At 39.3% G+C, this 12,281-nt stretch overlaps 1 protein-coding gene across 1 annotated transcript in view; it reads right to left on the bottom strand.

Moving 5' to 3' along the window:
- espn (espin) overlaps positions 1-12,281 on the bottom strand; it is a 47,011-nt gene that overhangs the window by 4,150 nt on the left and 30,580 nt on the right. Inside the window, 2 exon segments of the mRNA XM_028583561.1 lie at positions 8,819-9,193; positions 10,145-10,290. Coding sequence (XP_028439362.1) covers positions 8,819-9,193; positions 10,145-10,290 — 521 coding nt within the window.

Raw genomic sequence — 12,281 nt, 5'->3', positions numbered from 1 at the left:
AAAATATTATTTAAGGATCTAACTATGCTAAATACTTTACCAGCATCATCTTCACATACATTGTCTCAGCAACTCTTCTCTACTTTACCACACTTTGCACCACACCATCATGAGCATGTGGCTAAAGATTGAATCAGTGTTCTGTACTTTCACAGGGTCAGTCATATTCAGTCCTATCAATCTATGGGGACACATTCAAGCCCTTCAAGAGTCAAGATCCTTTATTAATCCCACAACAGGGAAATTCACATTAATCACATTCACCTAACTTTATGCTGCCAGTTAGGTCCCACAATTGTGTATTGCATCAAACAATTCATGTGTGAAACAAAGTGATAAAACACATTTTAGTTTTTAAATACTTGTTGTTGCAGTTTTTTGGCATTTCCACGGTCTTACTCAGCAAATGTATTTACTCAAACCTACTTACTGAAAGCTGGAGTTAACTGGAGTTTCTAGGTGGGTGTAGTACTTTGAAAACCAAAATCAAATTAATCAAAGGTTTTATTGATGTTTCATTGTGCAGTGTCACATAAAGCCTCAAAATGCTGGAGAGGGCAGGAAAACAGTTCACAAATAAAAACTAATGAAATGTTAGTCCAACCTATTAGTCCAATATACGCATTCTCATATGTACAATTTTTGACAAATGGCCTTAATGGAAGAGTGTATAGAGCATATAATGTACTGTGTAAACTGATGTATATACTTACAACAGAAAATAGCACACACACACACACATACACACAAGCTACACTTCTCTTGTTTTTTTAGAATACAATGAAGCCTTTTAAATGGACAGGACATTGTTGTACAGGACGTTCTCAGTGACAGCACACAAACGGTAACTGGATCCTTTTCTCTCTTTCAGGCTGTAATTGGAGGTGAAGAGAAACAGGGCAGCCATCTTGGATTTCTCATCCTTGCCTGACAAGATCCTCTGACTAAAGCATTTCGCTTGCCCTGGAAAACATTCCAGGTAAGATTATCTACACAGTAAATGTTTAATGATTCCCCTGGGAATAACCGAGCAAGAAAAAAAAAAGAAAAAACAATAGCTGCAGGATATGCTAAGAAGTGCTGATTAACAATGCTGATTTGCACTGGTCATTTACATGGTCAAATGTTGGTTGTATTGCTACTGGAATAAGAATACTGCTTGCTGCTCATCCACAAGTCACAGATGTACTTGAGTTTGGTACTTTAAAACCGCTCATAAAAGCTGGCTAAAAGTTTGTGATTTTCACCATATTTGTGTTACGTTTTGGTAAAAGGGTTCATTTAGCCCTGTCATATCCCCTGGATACAGCTTGTTAGTCTTACATTATATAGCCACAGTCTACATGTAACTTGCTAACAGTACCATTGGTAATGATTGGTAACAATGATTGTTTCAGGTGACTGAAGTAGAAATTTCTCCCTGACATTGTAAACAAAGTATTTTGAAAGTGACTGGATTACAACTGTAACAACTTGTAAACGTGTATGAGTTGTACCTGGTTTCACACCATGTTGCGTATTTTAGGATTTGGAGCATTCAATCAGCTGATTACACCATTCAATACCAGCTATGTTATATGAACACTAGCTAAGGAACTTGTAGTGTTGTGTGAGTGCATCCATACAAACCAACTTGTAGTTTATCAGTGACTTCTTGAACCTCTTAGCTCAACAATGTTACATTTATGCACTGCCCATTTAACTCACATTAAATCACTCACATTAACATTAATAACATCAATAATCATATCCTCTGTCCACACAACTGTCTTTGAGAGTTAACTAGAGCACTGAATGGAGCTCAGATGAATATGGAGAGTCTGTATGCAGACTTCACACAGGAATCCAACTGCTCCTGTTAGAAATAAAGTTCTACTACCCAGCCTATACCCAAGGGAACTCAGAAAGGTATTTGTTTTTGGGACAGGTTCATGTAAGCCAGAGAGTGTAGCCAATACATTGCATTAGCCTGGCAAGCACCCATTACAATCAATAATGGATGCAATATAAATTGTCAACAGGCAAGTTTCTAAAAATTCCTAATGTTTCAGGTAAAACTTGTATGTAACCGTTCTGGATTATTCTGAATTGTTGTGTTCCTCTGAGTGGGAAATTCTGAATTCACATTTATAAGCCGCATTAATCTGGTTAATAGTAAAAGACAAGTTGACTATGATATCTATTTAAAGGTAAGGCAAATGCTTTATTATTTTAATATTAGAGAAATCATTAGCTGGGTGGTAGCAATTTCTGTGGGGTTATTGATGCTAAAGATGGTAAAGGAATAGCTTATTGAATACCTGTATTTTGTGGTAGTAGGTCACAGTGGGTCATGAATTTGGCAGTGCGAGTCAGATTGAGTCTTGATGCGGATACAGGCTAGAATGGGGTGTCTATTTTTTGCCTGACCTGACCTCTACCTGAATCAACTATAAAAAGTTACACAACCTGTTAGTTTTGTCCTACATAGTTTTATTTTTAGTACAATCTTTTCTGTTTTTCCGATGTAATACATAAACTTCTGTATAGTTTGGATACATTCTGTGGAAGTGGGCCATACATTAAAACAAACCTATATTAGAGCTGTCACAATTAATAACGAGAGGTAGCAGACATGGGTGTGGTGTACGCTCTGAAGAGGAAGGGATGCCCCCTGCACAGCACAAATAATCACATAAGAGGCTCTTTTAAGAGCCACACACTTAATCTAAAGAGATACTTTACATTCTGAGTAACATGCTTTATTACTTACAGTTTTAACTAAATCAATGATCCTTAAAAAGCAGCTCAAGACCCCCCAAAAAGAAAGAAACAAACCTCCTTGAGCAGAAATGGGATAAATGCTTTTAAATGGCCAATTCAGTTTAAAAGCCCTTTCAGGTGGTTCTCTCGACAAGACTTGTATGTACTGTTGATGTGAATTGAGTTACCACAGGAGTATATCAAGTGTCAAATACCACTTAAAAGTGGTATTTGGATAAATTAAAATATATCCCTTTTGAAGTACATATAGAACAGATAGAAAATGTGCGATTCATTTGCGATTAATCGTGAGTTAACAATGAACAACATGCAATTAATCCTGATTACATACTGTATTTTAATTGACAGTCCTAATAAATATATATATATATACACACACACACACACACACACACACACACAGTATATGTATGTATATAGTGTGTGTTTTTAAGTTTACCAGCTGACTGCCTTCCCTTTTGTGCTGTGAGTTGATCAAGATTCACAGTAACCTCCTTATGGTTCCTATAAGCCATGGATAGCATGACAGCGGGTGGTGGTGCTAAGAGGGTTATTTGAAGGTAATCTTGATGCTGCAGAAGGGACTCTATGAGAATAGTGTGGTTCTTTGCTGCTACATGCGCCGCAGCGGAGGATTACACATTCGAGAGTTTGGTGTTAGAAAAAGACAGTGATTCTTTCATCGGTACTTTTATCAGTGTGATTATTTAAAATGTATTAATTTGGCTTGATTTCTATTCAAATATTTGAAATGTTCTGTTGACCATGTGTATCAGTTAAAGTAGAATGTTTTAAAAAAGAACTACTGAAATCATGTAATCACAAAAATGTCAAACTTTATTTCTAACAGCAATGTAGAAACCATATAATAAAGGAACATGCATTTCATTTATAGAAAGTTTGAAAAATATTTCAGATACACTCAAATTATAAATAGAGTAACAAAAAGACGGAACTGACTTCATGGAACTTCAATTCCTCAATTTTATGTTTCATTTATATGATAATAGCTTTGTCATTTGAATACTTCCATTTGCTGATAGAAATTTGCAATTTTTGAGTTTTGAATTACTAATGAAAAATCTCTAATCTGTTTTTCCAGGCCTTGCATTTACCATACCTGTTAATCTATGTAATCTACTGTATACTGAAAGGCACACATTTTATGAACAACAACATGAGGTCACAGACTTAAAGAAGGGCCATTTGTGAACCACCAAGCAAGCCTAAACCCACTGGAGCCCTTGTTTGTTTGCCTTTTGATTTCAAATAACAAAAAACCCTAAAAATTATTGTAATGTTTTCTTTTTTTTCCCTCACTGGGTCAAGAATGAATGGATATGATTTATTAAACTGTCAGTATTTTATTTTTACTGGCCTTAGTCTAACCATATACTCTTTGGAGTTTGATTTTGAAGTGACTCCCTTGTCTTTCATACATTGTGAGAATCACTGAGTATTCAATATAAACAAAGTGTGCAGAGTTTTACCAGTTATGTCCATTACAAAAATGACCGGAACACACTCCATGACTTTTATGGCAAATCTTTTCCTTTTAAAAACGTTCCTAGTAGTGTGCCATGGCAATCAATCATACTAGATTCAAAAAGCTCTTAGTTCAACACAATTAAAAATTAAATGGTTTTAGCAAATTGTGTGTCTGACATCACAGGCTTTATTTTCATCCACTTCAGCATATGCAAATGGTAAAGTCAGTACAGCTAAGTGGATGCTCTTTGCTGCAGTTAAGTCCCTTATGTGGCAGGGCCTAAAAGCTATCACACCAGATTAGTTTCTTTGCTCAGCATACTCCACTTTGCAGGCTAGTTTCCCTGATCCTGCTCTTTATGCATTTCCTCGCTTGTTGTACAGTAAACTGGACTTTTAGTGGACCCTTAGTCCACATAGTTGTTATATATCAAAAAGCTCAGCTTCCTTCTGCTTCCAAAAAGCAAAGCTTCGGTCAATGTATCTGATGATCTCCTCATTGCTAAACTCTTTTAGCTCATAGATAACTTTAATTGAGTCGTCATTATGTTCATCAACATGAGGTTCCTCTATGATTTTAACAGAAACAGGTCGGACATCTTTTACTAGATCTGGTCCTGAGCTTTCTGTTGTGTCCTGCAGAGTCTCAGCTTTTGCTTCAGTGTGTTGTACAGTTTCTGTTGTCAAGCTCTGCATATGGTCCTGCTCTGAACCTATCCCATTAGAAACAACGGACTCATTTGATGACGTCTGCTCACTAGTTTTTACGTCCCCTTGATTATTTTCCACCAATACGTTCTTCAGGGTTCCCTGCTCCACGCACTGGCAATTGTCAGATATGGCATCCTGGGATGCAGCAGGTGATGATGATGGAGAAACATTTGATTGTGAGGCTGGTGGAGAAGGTTGTGGTGATGGTGCAGGTGGAGCAGACTGCAAATTTGGAGGTGGCGGTGCAGGATGGGTAGGTGGTGGAGGAGGTGGAGGATGCGGAGGTGGAGGCGGGAGTGACTCCTGCATAATGGACATGTCATGTAAAGAAGCGGTCATCACACCTCCCCCATCATTTGAATCTCCAAAATATTTGAGTTTTATGTCTTCAAAACCATCCACCCAGTCTTGCTTCCCTCTCTCAATTTCCTCCATCACCTCCTTGTGAAACTGCCTTATGATCTCCCATTTATGGCTGCCAAGACGGTCAAACATCTCGTAGCACAAGAGGTGGCGGAATTTGCGCTCACTGCGAGACATGTTCATTTCTAGCAACTGGAAGTATCCAAGCATAAAGAGGTCAAGGGTTAGGCTTTCGTAGCTCACAGGAGACCCGTTGATGTGTGGCAAGAAGTGCTCTGGCCAGTAGATCATCTGGGCACGACTCAGCCTGCGGATCTGGCGTGTGGGCACTTGACTCATGATTGTCCTCCAGTGGCCAATCAGATTCCCTACTACATGCTTTGACTTCATGAAAAGGAAGAGTTTGTAGTCTTCACTCTGCATCTCCCCACCAATCTGTGTACTAAATTGGTTGTAGTCCTCCCAGTCCACGTCTAAATGATCTTCTCTCCTGCCACTATGTTTAGTCCGATAAGATTCAGAGATGGTGTACTTTCGCCAGTGTTCAAGGAACAGGAAGACAATTCTTTCTTTCCTCATTTCAATGCATTCCTGGACATAGCTGATATCTGTCTGCACCTCCAAGCTTCTTGTTAGTAGATCATTATTTAAAATGGGGTCTACAGAAAGAACCTGATTGAACTGTTCAATGTTAGTTGGAACCATCACCTCAGAGGGCGCATACGTGTGAGGAGCATGAGATGCGATTATAATTGGCTCTTCAACAAGTGGTAAGGCTGATTTCTCCACTGAAGGTACATTTCCATTGGTATTGGACTGAAGGACCTCAGCTGAGGAACAAGGGACATCATCCTCATTGATTGTCTCTGGACAATAACTAGACTCACTTACCACAGTGAGTGACCTCTTGCGTTTGTACACCCTATTTGCATTGTTATCTGCAGACTGCTGATTCTGAATTTCATAATTGGCCTTGAGGTTCTTTACTGAAACTCCACACTGCTTTATCTCTTTCTCCACATCTTCTCTTGTTGAGAAGGACTGAGATCGTCCAATAAAGCCAGTGCCAACGGATTCTGCTGGTTCAGACTGACCTGTGCTTACATTCCTTGCCTCTAGTTGAGAATATCCAGGGCATATTAGATCCAAGATGTCAATCTCTTTTCCCCCCAGGGTGGCAAGAAGAATGGCCATACTCTTGAGCAGGGTAGAAATTTTGCTGCACCAAGCTGGAAGATCTTCAGCTTGGCCATGTACCTGCTTTGGATTGACTGAGAAGTGCCCTTGATTGAGGGCAGCAGAAACTGGTAGGAGTTGGTGAAGCTCCTGCTCTAGTTTTTCCAGCTCCTTTTCAACTTCTGATACCTTGTGCATGACCTGCAGGTTCTCAATTTGCTTCTCAATACGGTTTAGGTCATCCTCTGTCATCAGTTCCCCAAATGGGCCCAAAATGGCATTATGGATGTGGGAGTAGTGCCATTCCTGAGGCTGGTAGTGTCCGCTTGCAGCAAACTAAATCAGAGGTCAAAGGAGACCAAAACACAAGAAAAAAAGGCAAAGGGGGGGATGGGGGGAATGTTCCTTCAGCTCGATGTTCCTGGTGTGAATACACACTTCAGTGCAAATCCATCTTGACACACAGGATTTACATGGATTTAGTGGTGCAATGGCACTGCCTCATTACAAGCACATGGCTTTCTACTTTTGAGTAAAAGAGAACAGAGACAGATTTGTCTTTTTTGAAATATATATATATATTTGTTTTGTTTGTAAGTGTTAGAGATTTACACCATTTCTACATTTGTACTTTTTAGGCACTTGACTGCATATCTTTTACATCTATCAATCCCTCTTTCTCTCACCCATTTTTATGAGTCAGGTGTTTTATGTTCTTGTAAAGTTTAAAAAGTAACTACACAACTGCTGAATATTCTGCTTTTACTGCCATCCAGAGTTTTTCATCTGTCTGCAACCGAAATATGATGTAATACTGCACTATAGTTCAATGTTACATCACTGTTGGGTTCTGGCACCAGTGCAACAGTCCACACCCAACAGTGATAGGAAACCACACTGGACGTGGTTCAAGCTGCAGCAGAGTTGAAACTGTCAACCCAAAGAGGTCAGTGCAACAAAGATTTTTCTGATTAAGAGACTTGGTATAGAGTTACTCTTTAACATATCATGATCTTCCTCCAAAAACAAAACAAACAAAAAAACACAGTATTTTGTATTTTTGTTATTATTACTGGTTGACCTGTAGTGTGAATAGGCTCGGCATCACACCACTGAATCAGCATGTAACAACTTGAAGCCGCAAAACTCCATCACCAAACACCAGCCCACACTGAGAATCCATTCGTCAAGTGTGTTAATGTTGTGATGGGCATTGTAGCCAAGTATTCAAGTCACGGCACCCCAAAGAGTATCATTCTATTAATAAAGACTGTAAATGAAAAAAGAAACATGCATAGAGATGAATAAAGAAAAAACTATTACTGTTTAAAAGTTAAATTAGTGAGCACATTGTTGTCTACATTTAAAACTAGTTAGGTCCAATGCTGTTTTATGCAATTACTAATAAGTTATCTTTCAATGTGCTATTTACAGGGAAAAACGTATCACTAAAATACTTTATGTTCAGCTTAGTTTACTACTTTTAGGCCCAACAGCCAGTTAGACATTCTAGTGATGCCCCTGCATCTCAACAAATAAACAAAATACTACATTTCACCATCACTAAAGGACATTAGAGACTATCTGCTGGATCATTTAAGTGTATAAGATTGCAATCCTTGATTAAAATATATTATTAACCATTTAATCAATCAATCAATCAATCACATATTGCATAGAGTCCTAACAAGTGTTCAAATTGCTACAGTATGAATTACTAATTAATACCTTGACTAAATACACATCTTAACGCACTGCAGTGACTATTAGATTAGTAGATGTAATTTGATTCTAAAGCCAAATAATCAAATTTTTGTGAAAGTTCAGTTCACCCATGTGAATCACTTTGGCCATATTATGTGGTCTGAAGTGTAAGTGAATTATGTAAAAGTAAAAGGCAGGTGACAGCAATTAAACTGCAAAAGGCTCAAAGTGATCAAGTCCCTTACTGCAGCTCCTTTGACAATACATGAATGCTCTTCTTCAGCTATCAAGAAAGTATAGATGCTAAATAAACTTGTAGTCTTGATTCCCATTGGATGTTTTACCCTCACTAACTGTTTGAAAGGTCAAAAATACAGCAAACTTATGTCATGCACGAATACTAAAATCACATTCATACAACCTTATCGTTCAAAAACACAAAAATCCACACTCAAATCCAAGCAACAGCTATCCCCTTTGTGTTAATCATTTCAAACTGAAGCCATATGTAATCAAGGTTACAGAGTAATTTAAATTTACTGGACCACAAATGGGATAGCTAAGACACGATAACCCTTCTAGATCTTTCTAAAGCTTTGCAACATTAGCCTACCTTGCGCTTGTGCTCCTCCTCCTCTTGCATCTTGACCTGAAGCTTTCGCACCATCACCTGCCTCTTCCATTCAGGGATCGCTTTTCCCTGTTCGTCATGAGTGGGCACTAGCGCCTCCACATCTGCGAGGCTCATCTTCCGCCCTGACTCTGCTCCTGCCGTGCCGGCTCCGTTCCCATTGATCACAGCATTGGAGGACAGTTTCTCGTTGCTCAAAGAGGTTGACATGGTGCTGGCAGATCCGGAGCCAGTGGGACTGGGGCTGGGACTAGGGGTAATGGGTGGAGAGGTGACCGACGTATTGGATGGTGGAGGGGATGACGGCTTGGCTGGTGGGCTAGATGTGCGGGTCTCTGGTGGAGATGCTGTGTTTTCCTGGATAAAAATAAAGACCAATGGACAGGAGAACATGGGGTGTGAAAAACTGGTAACCATTGGATTTTTTTTAAACTTGTAACCACAAAATCATAAAAAACCTACAGCTAGAAAGCCGTATTAGGCATTTTTGTGTAAAGTTAATGTGTCACATGATGCACGTAGCTTACGTTAATGGGTTTGGATAATTTTGCGGATTCATTTAAGTCAGTGTGTCTTTAAACTTACTGGGACTTCATTACGAATGAAGACAGAGTGACTGCAATCGCTGTGGCTGAATTTCTAAAATGACAGACTGATCTCATTAAGTGGTGTATGTATGACACGCCAATTCGTATGCCATTTTGACGCATAATCGTTTTTTAGCGTGTTTATCAACGCGTTTGGCCTCCATTGACCTACATTACGTGTGAATTGTCGCCGTAGCGAGTAGTATGAAAGGACGGAAGTCCGCGGATGGGTAAAACACAGGACTTTCACCCAGGAGAGCCAGGATTGCGTCCTGCGTGTGGCGTTTATCAACATTTTTTTTTTTTTTTTTTTTTTTTTTTATAAATACAGCCTTCCCCAATGTTTTTTTCCTAAACTCAACCGTTTATGGTTTTCCTAAGCGTATGACGTTGGTCACCGTCGTGTTTTTGTCATTTTTTTGTCATTTGTTTGTCGTTTTTTTGTGTTCCTAAAGCCTTTCCCAATGTTCTTTTCCTAAACCCTTTTTTCTTTTTAAACGCGTGTGACATTGTTCTCGCGATAGCACGGCACGATAACACAGTGTGTATGTTTACATCCACTGTATACAGCATAGATATGCACGTGGAAAGCTCAAAATGCGTACAGATAACACGCCAAGTGGCGTGTATGTTTACGCAAAGTCATGATGCCATGTTGAAAATGACCAAAATGACCAATTCTGCATTTGTAGTCAGTAGTGGTGGAAGGCTGTGGACCTACATTGTTGCCTGTGGGTCCGCTGCTGGAAAAGACAGTGGTGTAGCCTTTACTTTGAGGTGTTGGCTTGAGGCTTTTTCCTGCTTTGATCTCTGCCAGCAGCTCCGAGTTGTCGCCAGTGGGGGACATCATGTTGAAAGATTTTGTGCCTGCAGACAAAAGGATGGATCAGAAAAGTGAAACCAGGTAGTAAAGACAGAATAGATGGAGAGAGAAACGGAGAGAGTGAGAGAGAGACACTGAAGAAGAGGGAGGGAGAGAAGGGTTGGGTGGCATTTCAGTGTTAAATATTTCATCCGATCAGGCAGGTCACAATGCTGACTTGGAGCATGTTGCACAGTGTTGGGAGGCCATTATGCTGTACTGAGCCACCGTCTCTCAAGGATAAGCTAAACAAGTTTCTTTTTTAGGTGTGTTTACTTCGATTAGCATTTGCCTTTAAATCTCTTGGGGTTCAGGGTTTTCTTAAGACATGTCTTTCTGAAACACAATTTGGATTATGGAATTTTCTTTCCAGCTACCAAACTCCAGTGAATACATTTCAAAGCCATTTCAAATTAACCAATAAAAATACAGCACATAGGCAACTGTTGAATCAATCAACAGTTGCAGTGAGCCGGGATTAGATGGGTAGGAGCAATTCAAAATTATTTCACTACAGTGAACCAAAAGAGAGGGGGCACACAATCTCTGTCACCTGACCCATACACAGCTAAGCTACTGCTGAACTTTTTAACTTTTTAGAAAGTAGGTCTATGGTGAAATGCATGCATTCAACTTCAATGGACCCTAATCTGCTTATATGAGGAACAATGCAACAAATTCAGGCAGACTTCAAATACGACCTCTGTTGGGAATGCAATTACAAAGGAACTTTGTTTTCACTTTTTAAGGACAGACGAAATGGAAGAAAGTCCAGGCAACATTAAAGTAGCTTACATGTGAGGCAACATTTAGTTTTTCATAACATCAATATTTCAAAGCTGTAAAATGAACACATGATTAACCAAATACAAATATATTTGAGAGGAAAAATAACATAGTAGCTATTTAATTGTATCTATGCAACAAATGTTTAAGATGTGGCTGGAAAACGCTCTGATCAATTGTGATAATGGAATGTACAACTATTATAGCAGCTAAACATAATTATTTTAAAACCTTTACATTTCACATAAGTTGGCCCAAACACACTAAGAGCCAACAGCTACCTCACCTGTTTTAGTGAATGTAAACCTCCAATAAATAGAATATCCTTAGTCCCTCATTGATCGCTCATTTTCTACTTGGAGAATGAAAAAAAAAAAGTCCTTCCGTAAAAATGTTCCCTGTTGAGGCGACCACAATGGTCTAGCTGGACACAGCCTCACTAGCCTGACACCCTCCTCACTCTCCCTTGCTCTCCCTCTCTCTGTCTCTCTCACTTTGGGAGGAGAGAGCAGCTTTCTATTAAAGACCCATCATCACAGTTGGGGGAAATCTAAAGGAATCACCAGTAACTGGAAGTGACAGCGAGCCATTGGCAAGCCGGCCAGGAATTAACACGCACACATGGACGCACGCACACACACAGTCACCCTTCAATCCCCAGCTTGTTAGTCCACCCTACCAGACCAATCCTTACTGCAACAAACCCGACACACAATTAAATCATACACGCATTCATGACATGCATACGGCCTCACCTCACATTTACTAGAAAAAAGAAAAGTAAGAGACTGGTGACCGACACCCCCGACTCTTATACAATGTGCAGTTATACACTCTAACTGTGGCCTGTAAAACATTTCTGATTAAAAGGAAATGGCTACTGAACCCTGACACACTTTAACGACACAGCTCTTTTGGCTTAGTTCACTGTCGCAGATACATATATTGTTCAATAGATCTTCATTGCCAGGTGCAATGAACGCTACCAAACTTTTCTAAAAACATTCTTATTTAAAATGTAACTATCAGTAAAAAAATATTTCTAATTTTGGCAAATATGCAGCCTACCTTCATTCATTTCCCCTCACAAAATTGCAGAGCTCCAGAAACGCTTGTTTTTCCACAATCGGATGTGTAAAAGGCAAAAAATTACACTGGGCTGAAGTTGCGGTATATATATTTGAATACATCGCGGTATTTGTGCGTCAAA

The sequence above is a fragment of the Perca flavescens genome, chromosome 7 (genome assembly GCF_004354835.1).
Source record: "Perca flavescens isolate YP-PL-M2 chromosome 7, PFLA_1.0, whole genome shotgun sequence".
Taxonomy (NCBI): domain Eukaryota; kingdom Metazoa; phylum Chordata; class Actinopteri; order Perciformes; family Percidae; genus Perca; species Perca flavescens.
This window is presented reverse-complemented; position numbering and strand designations above follow the sequence as displayed.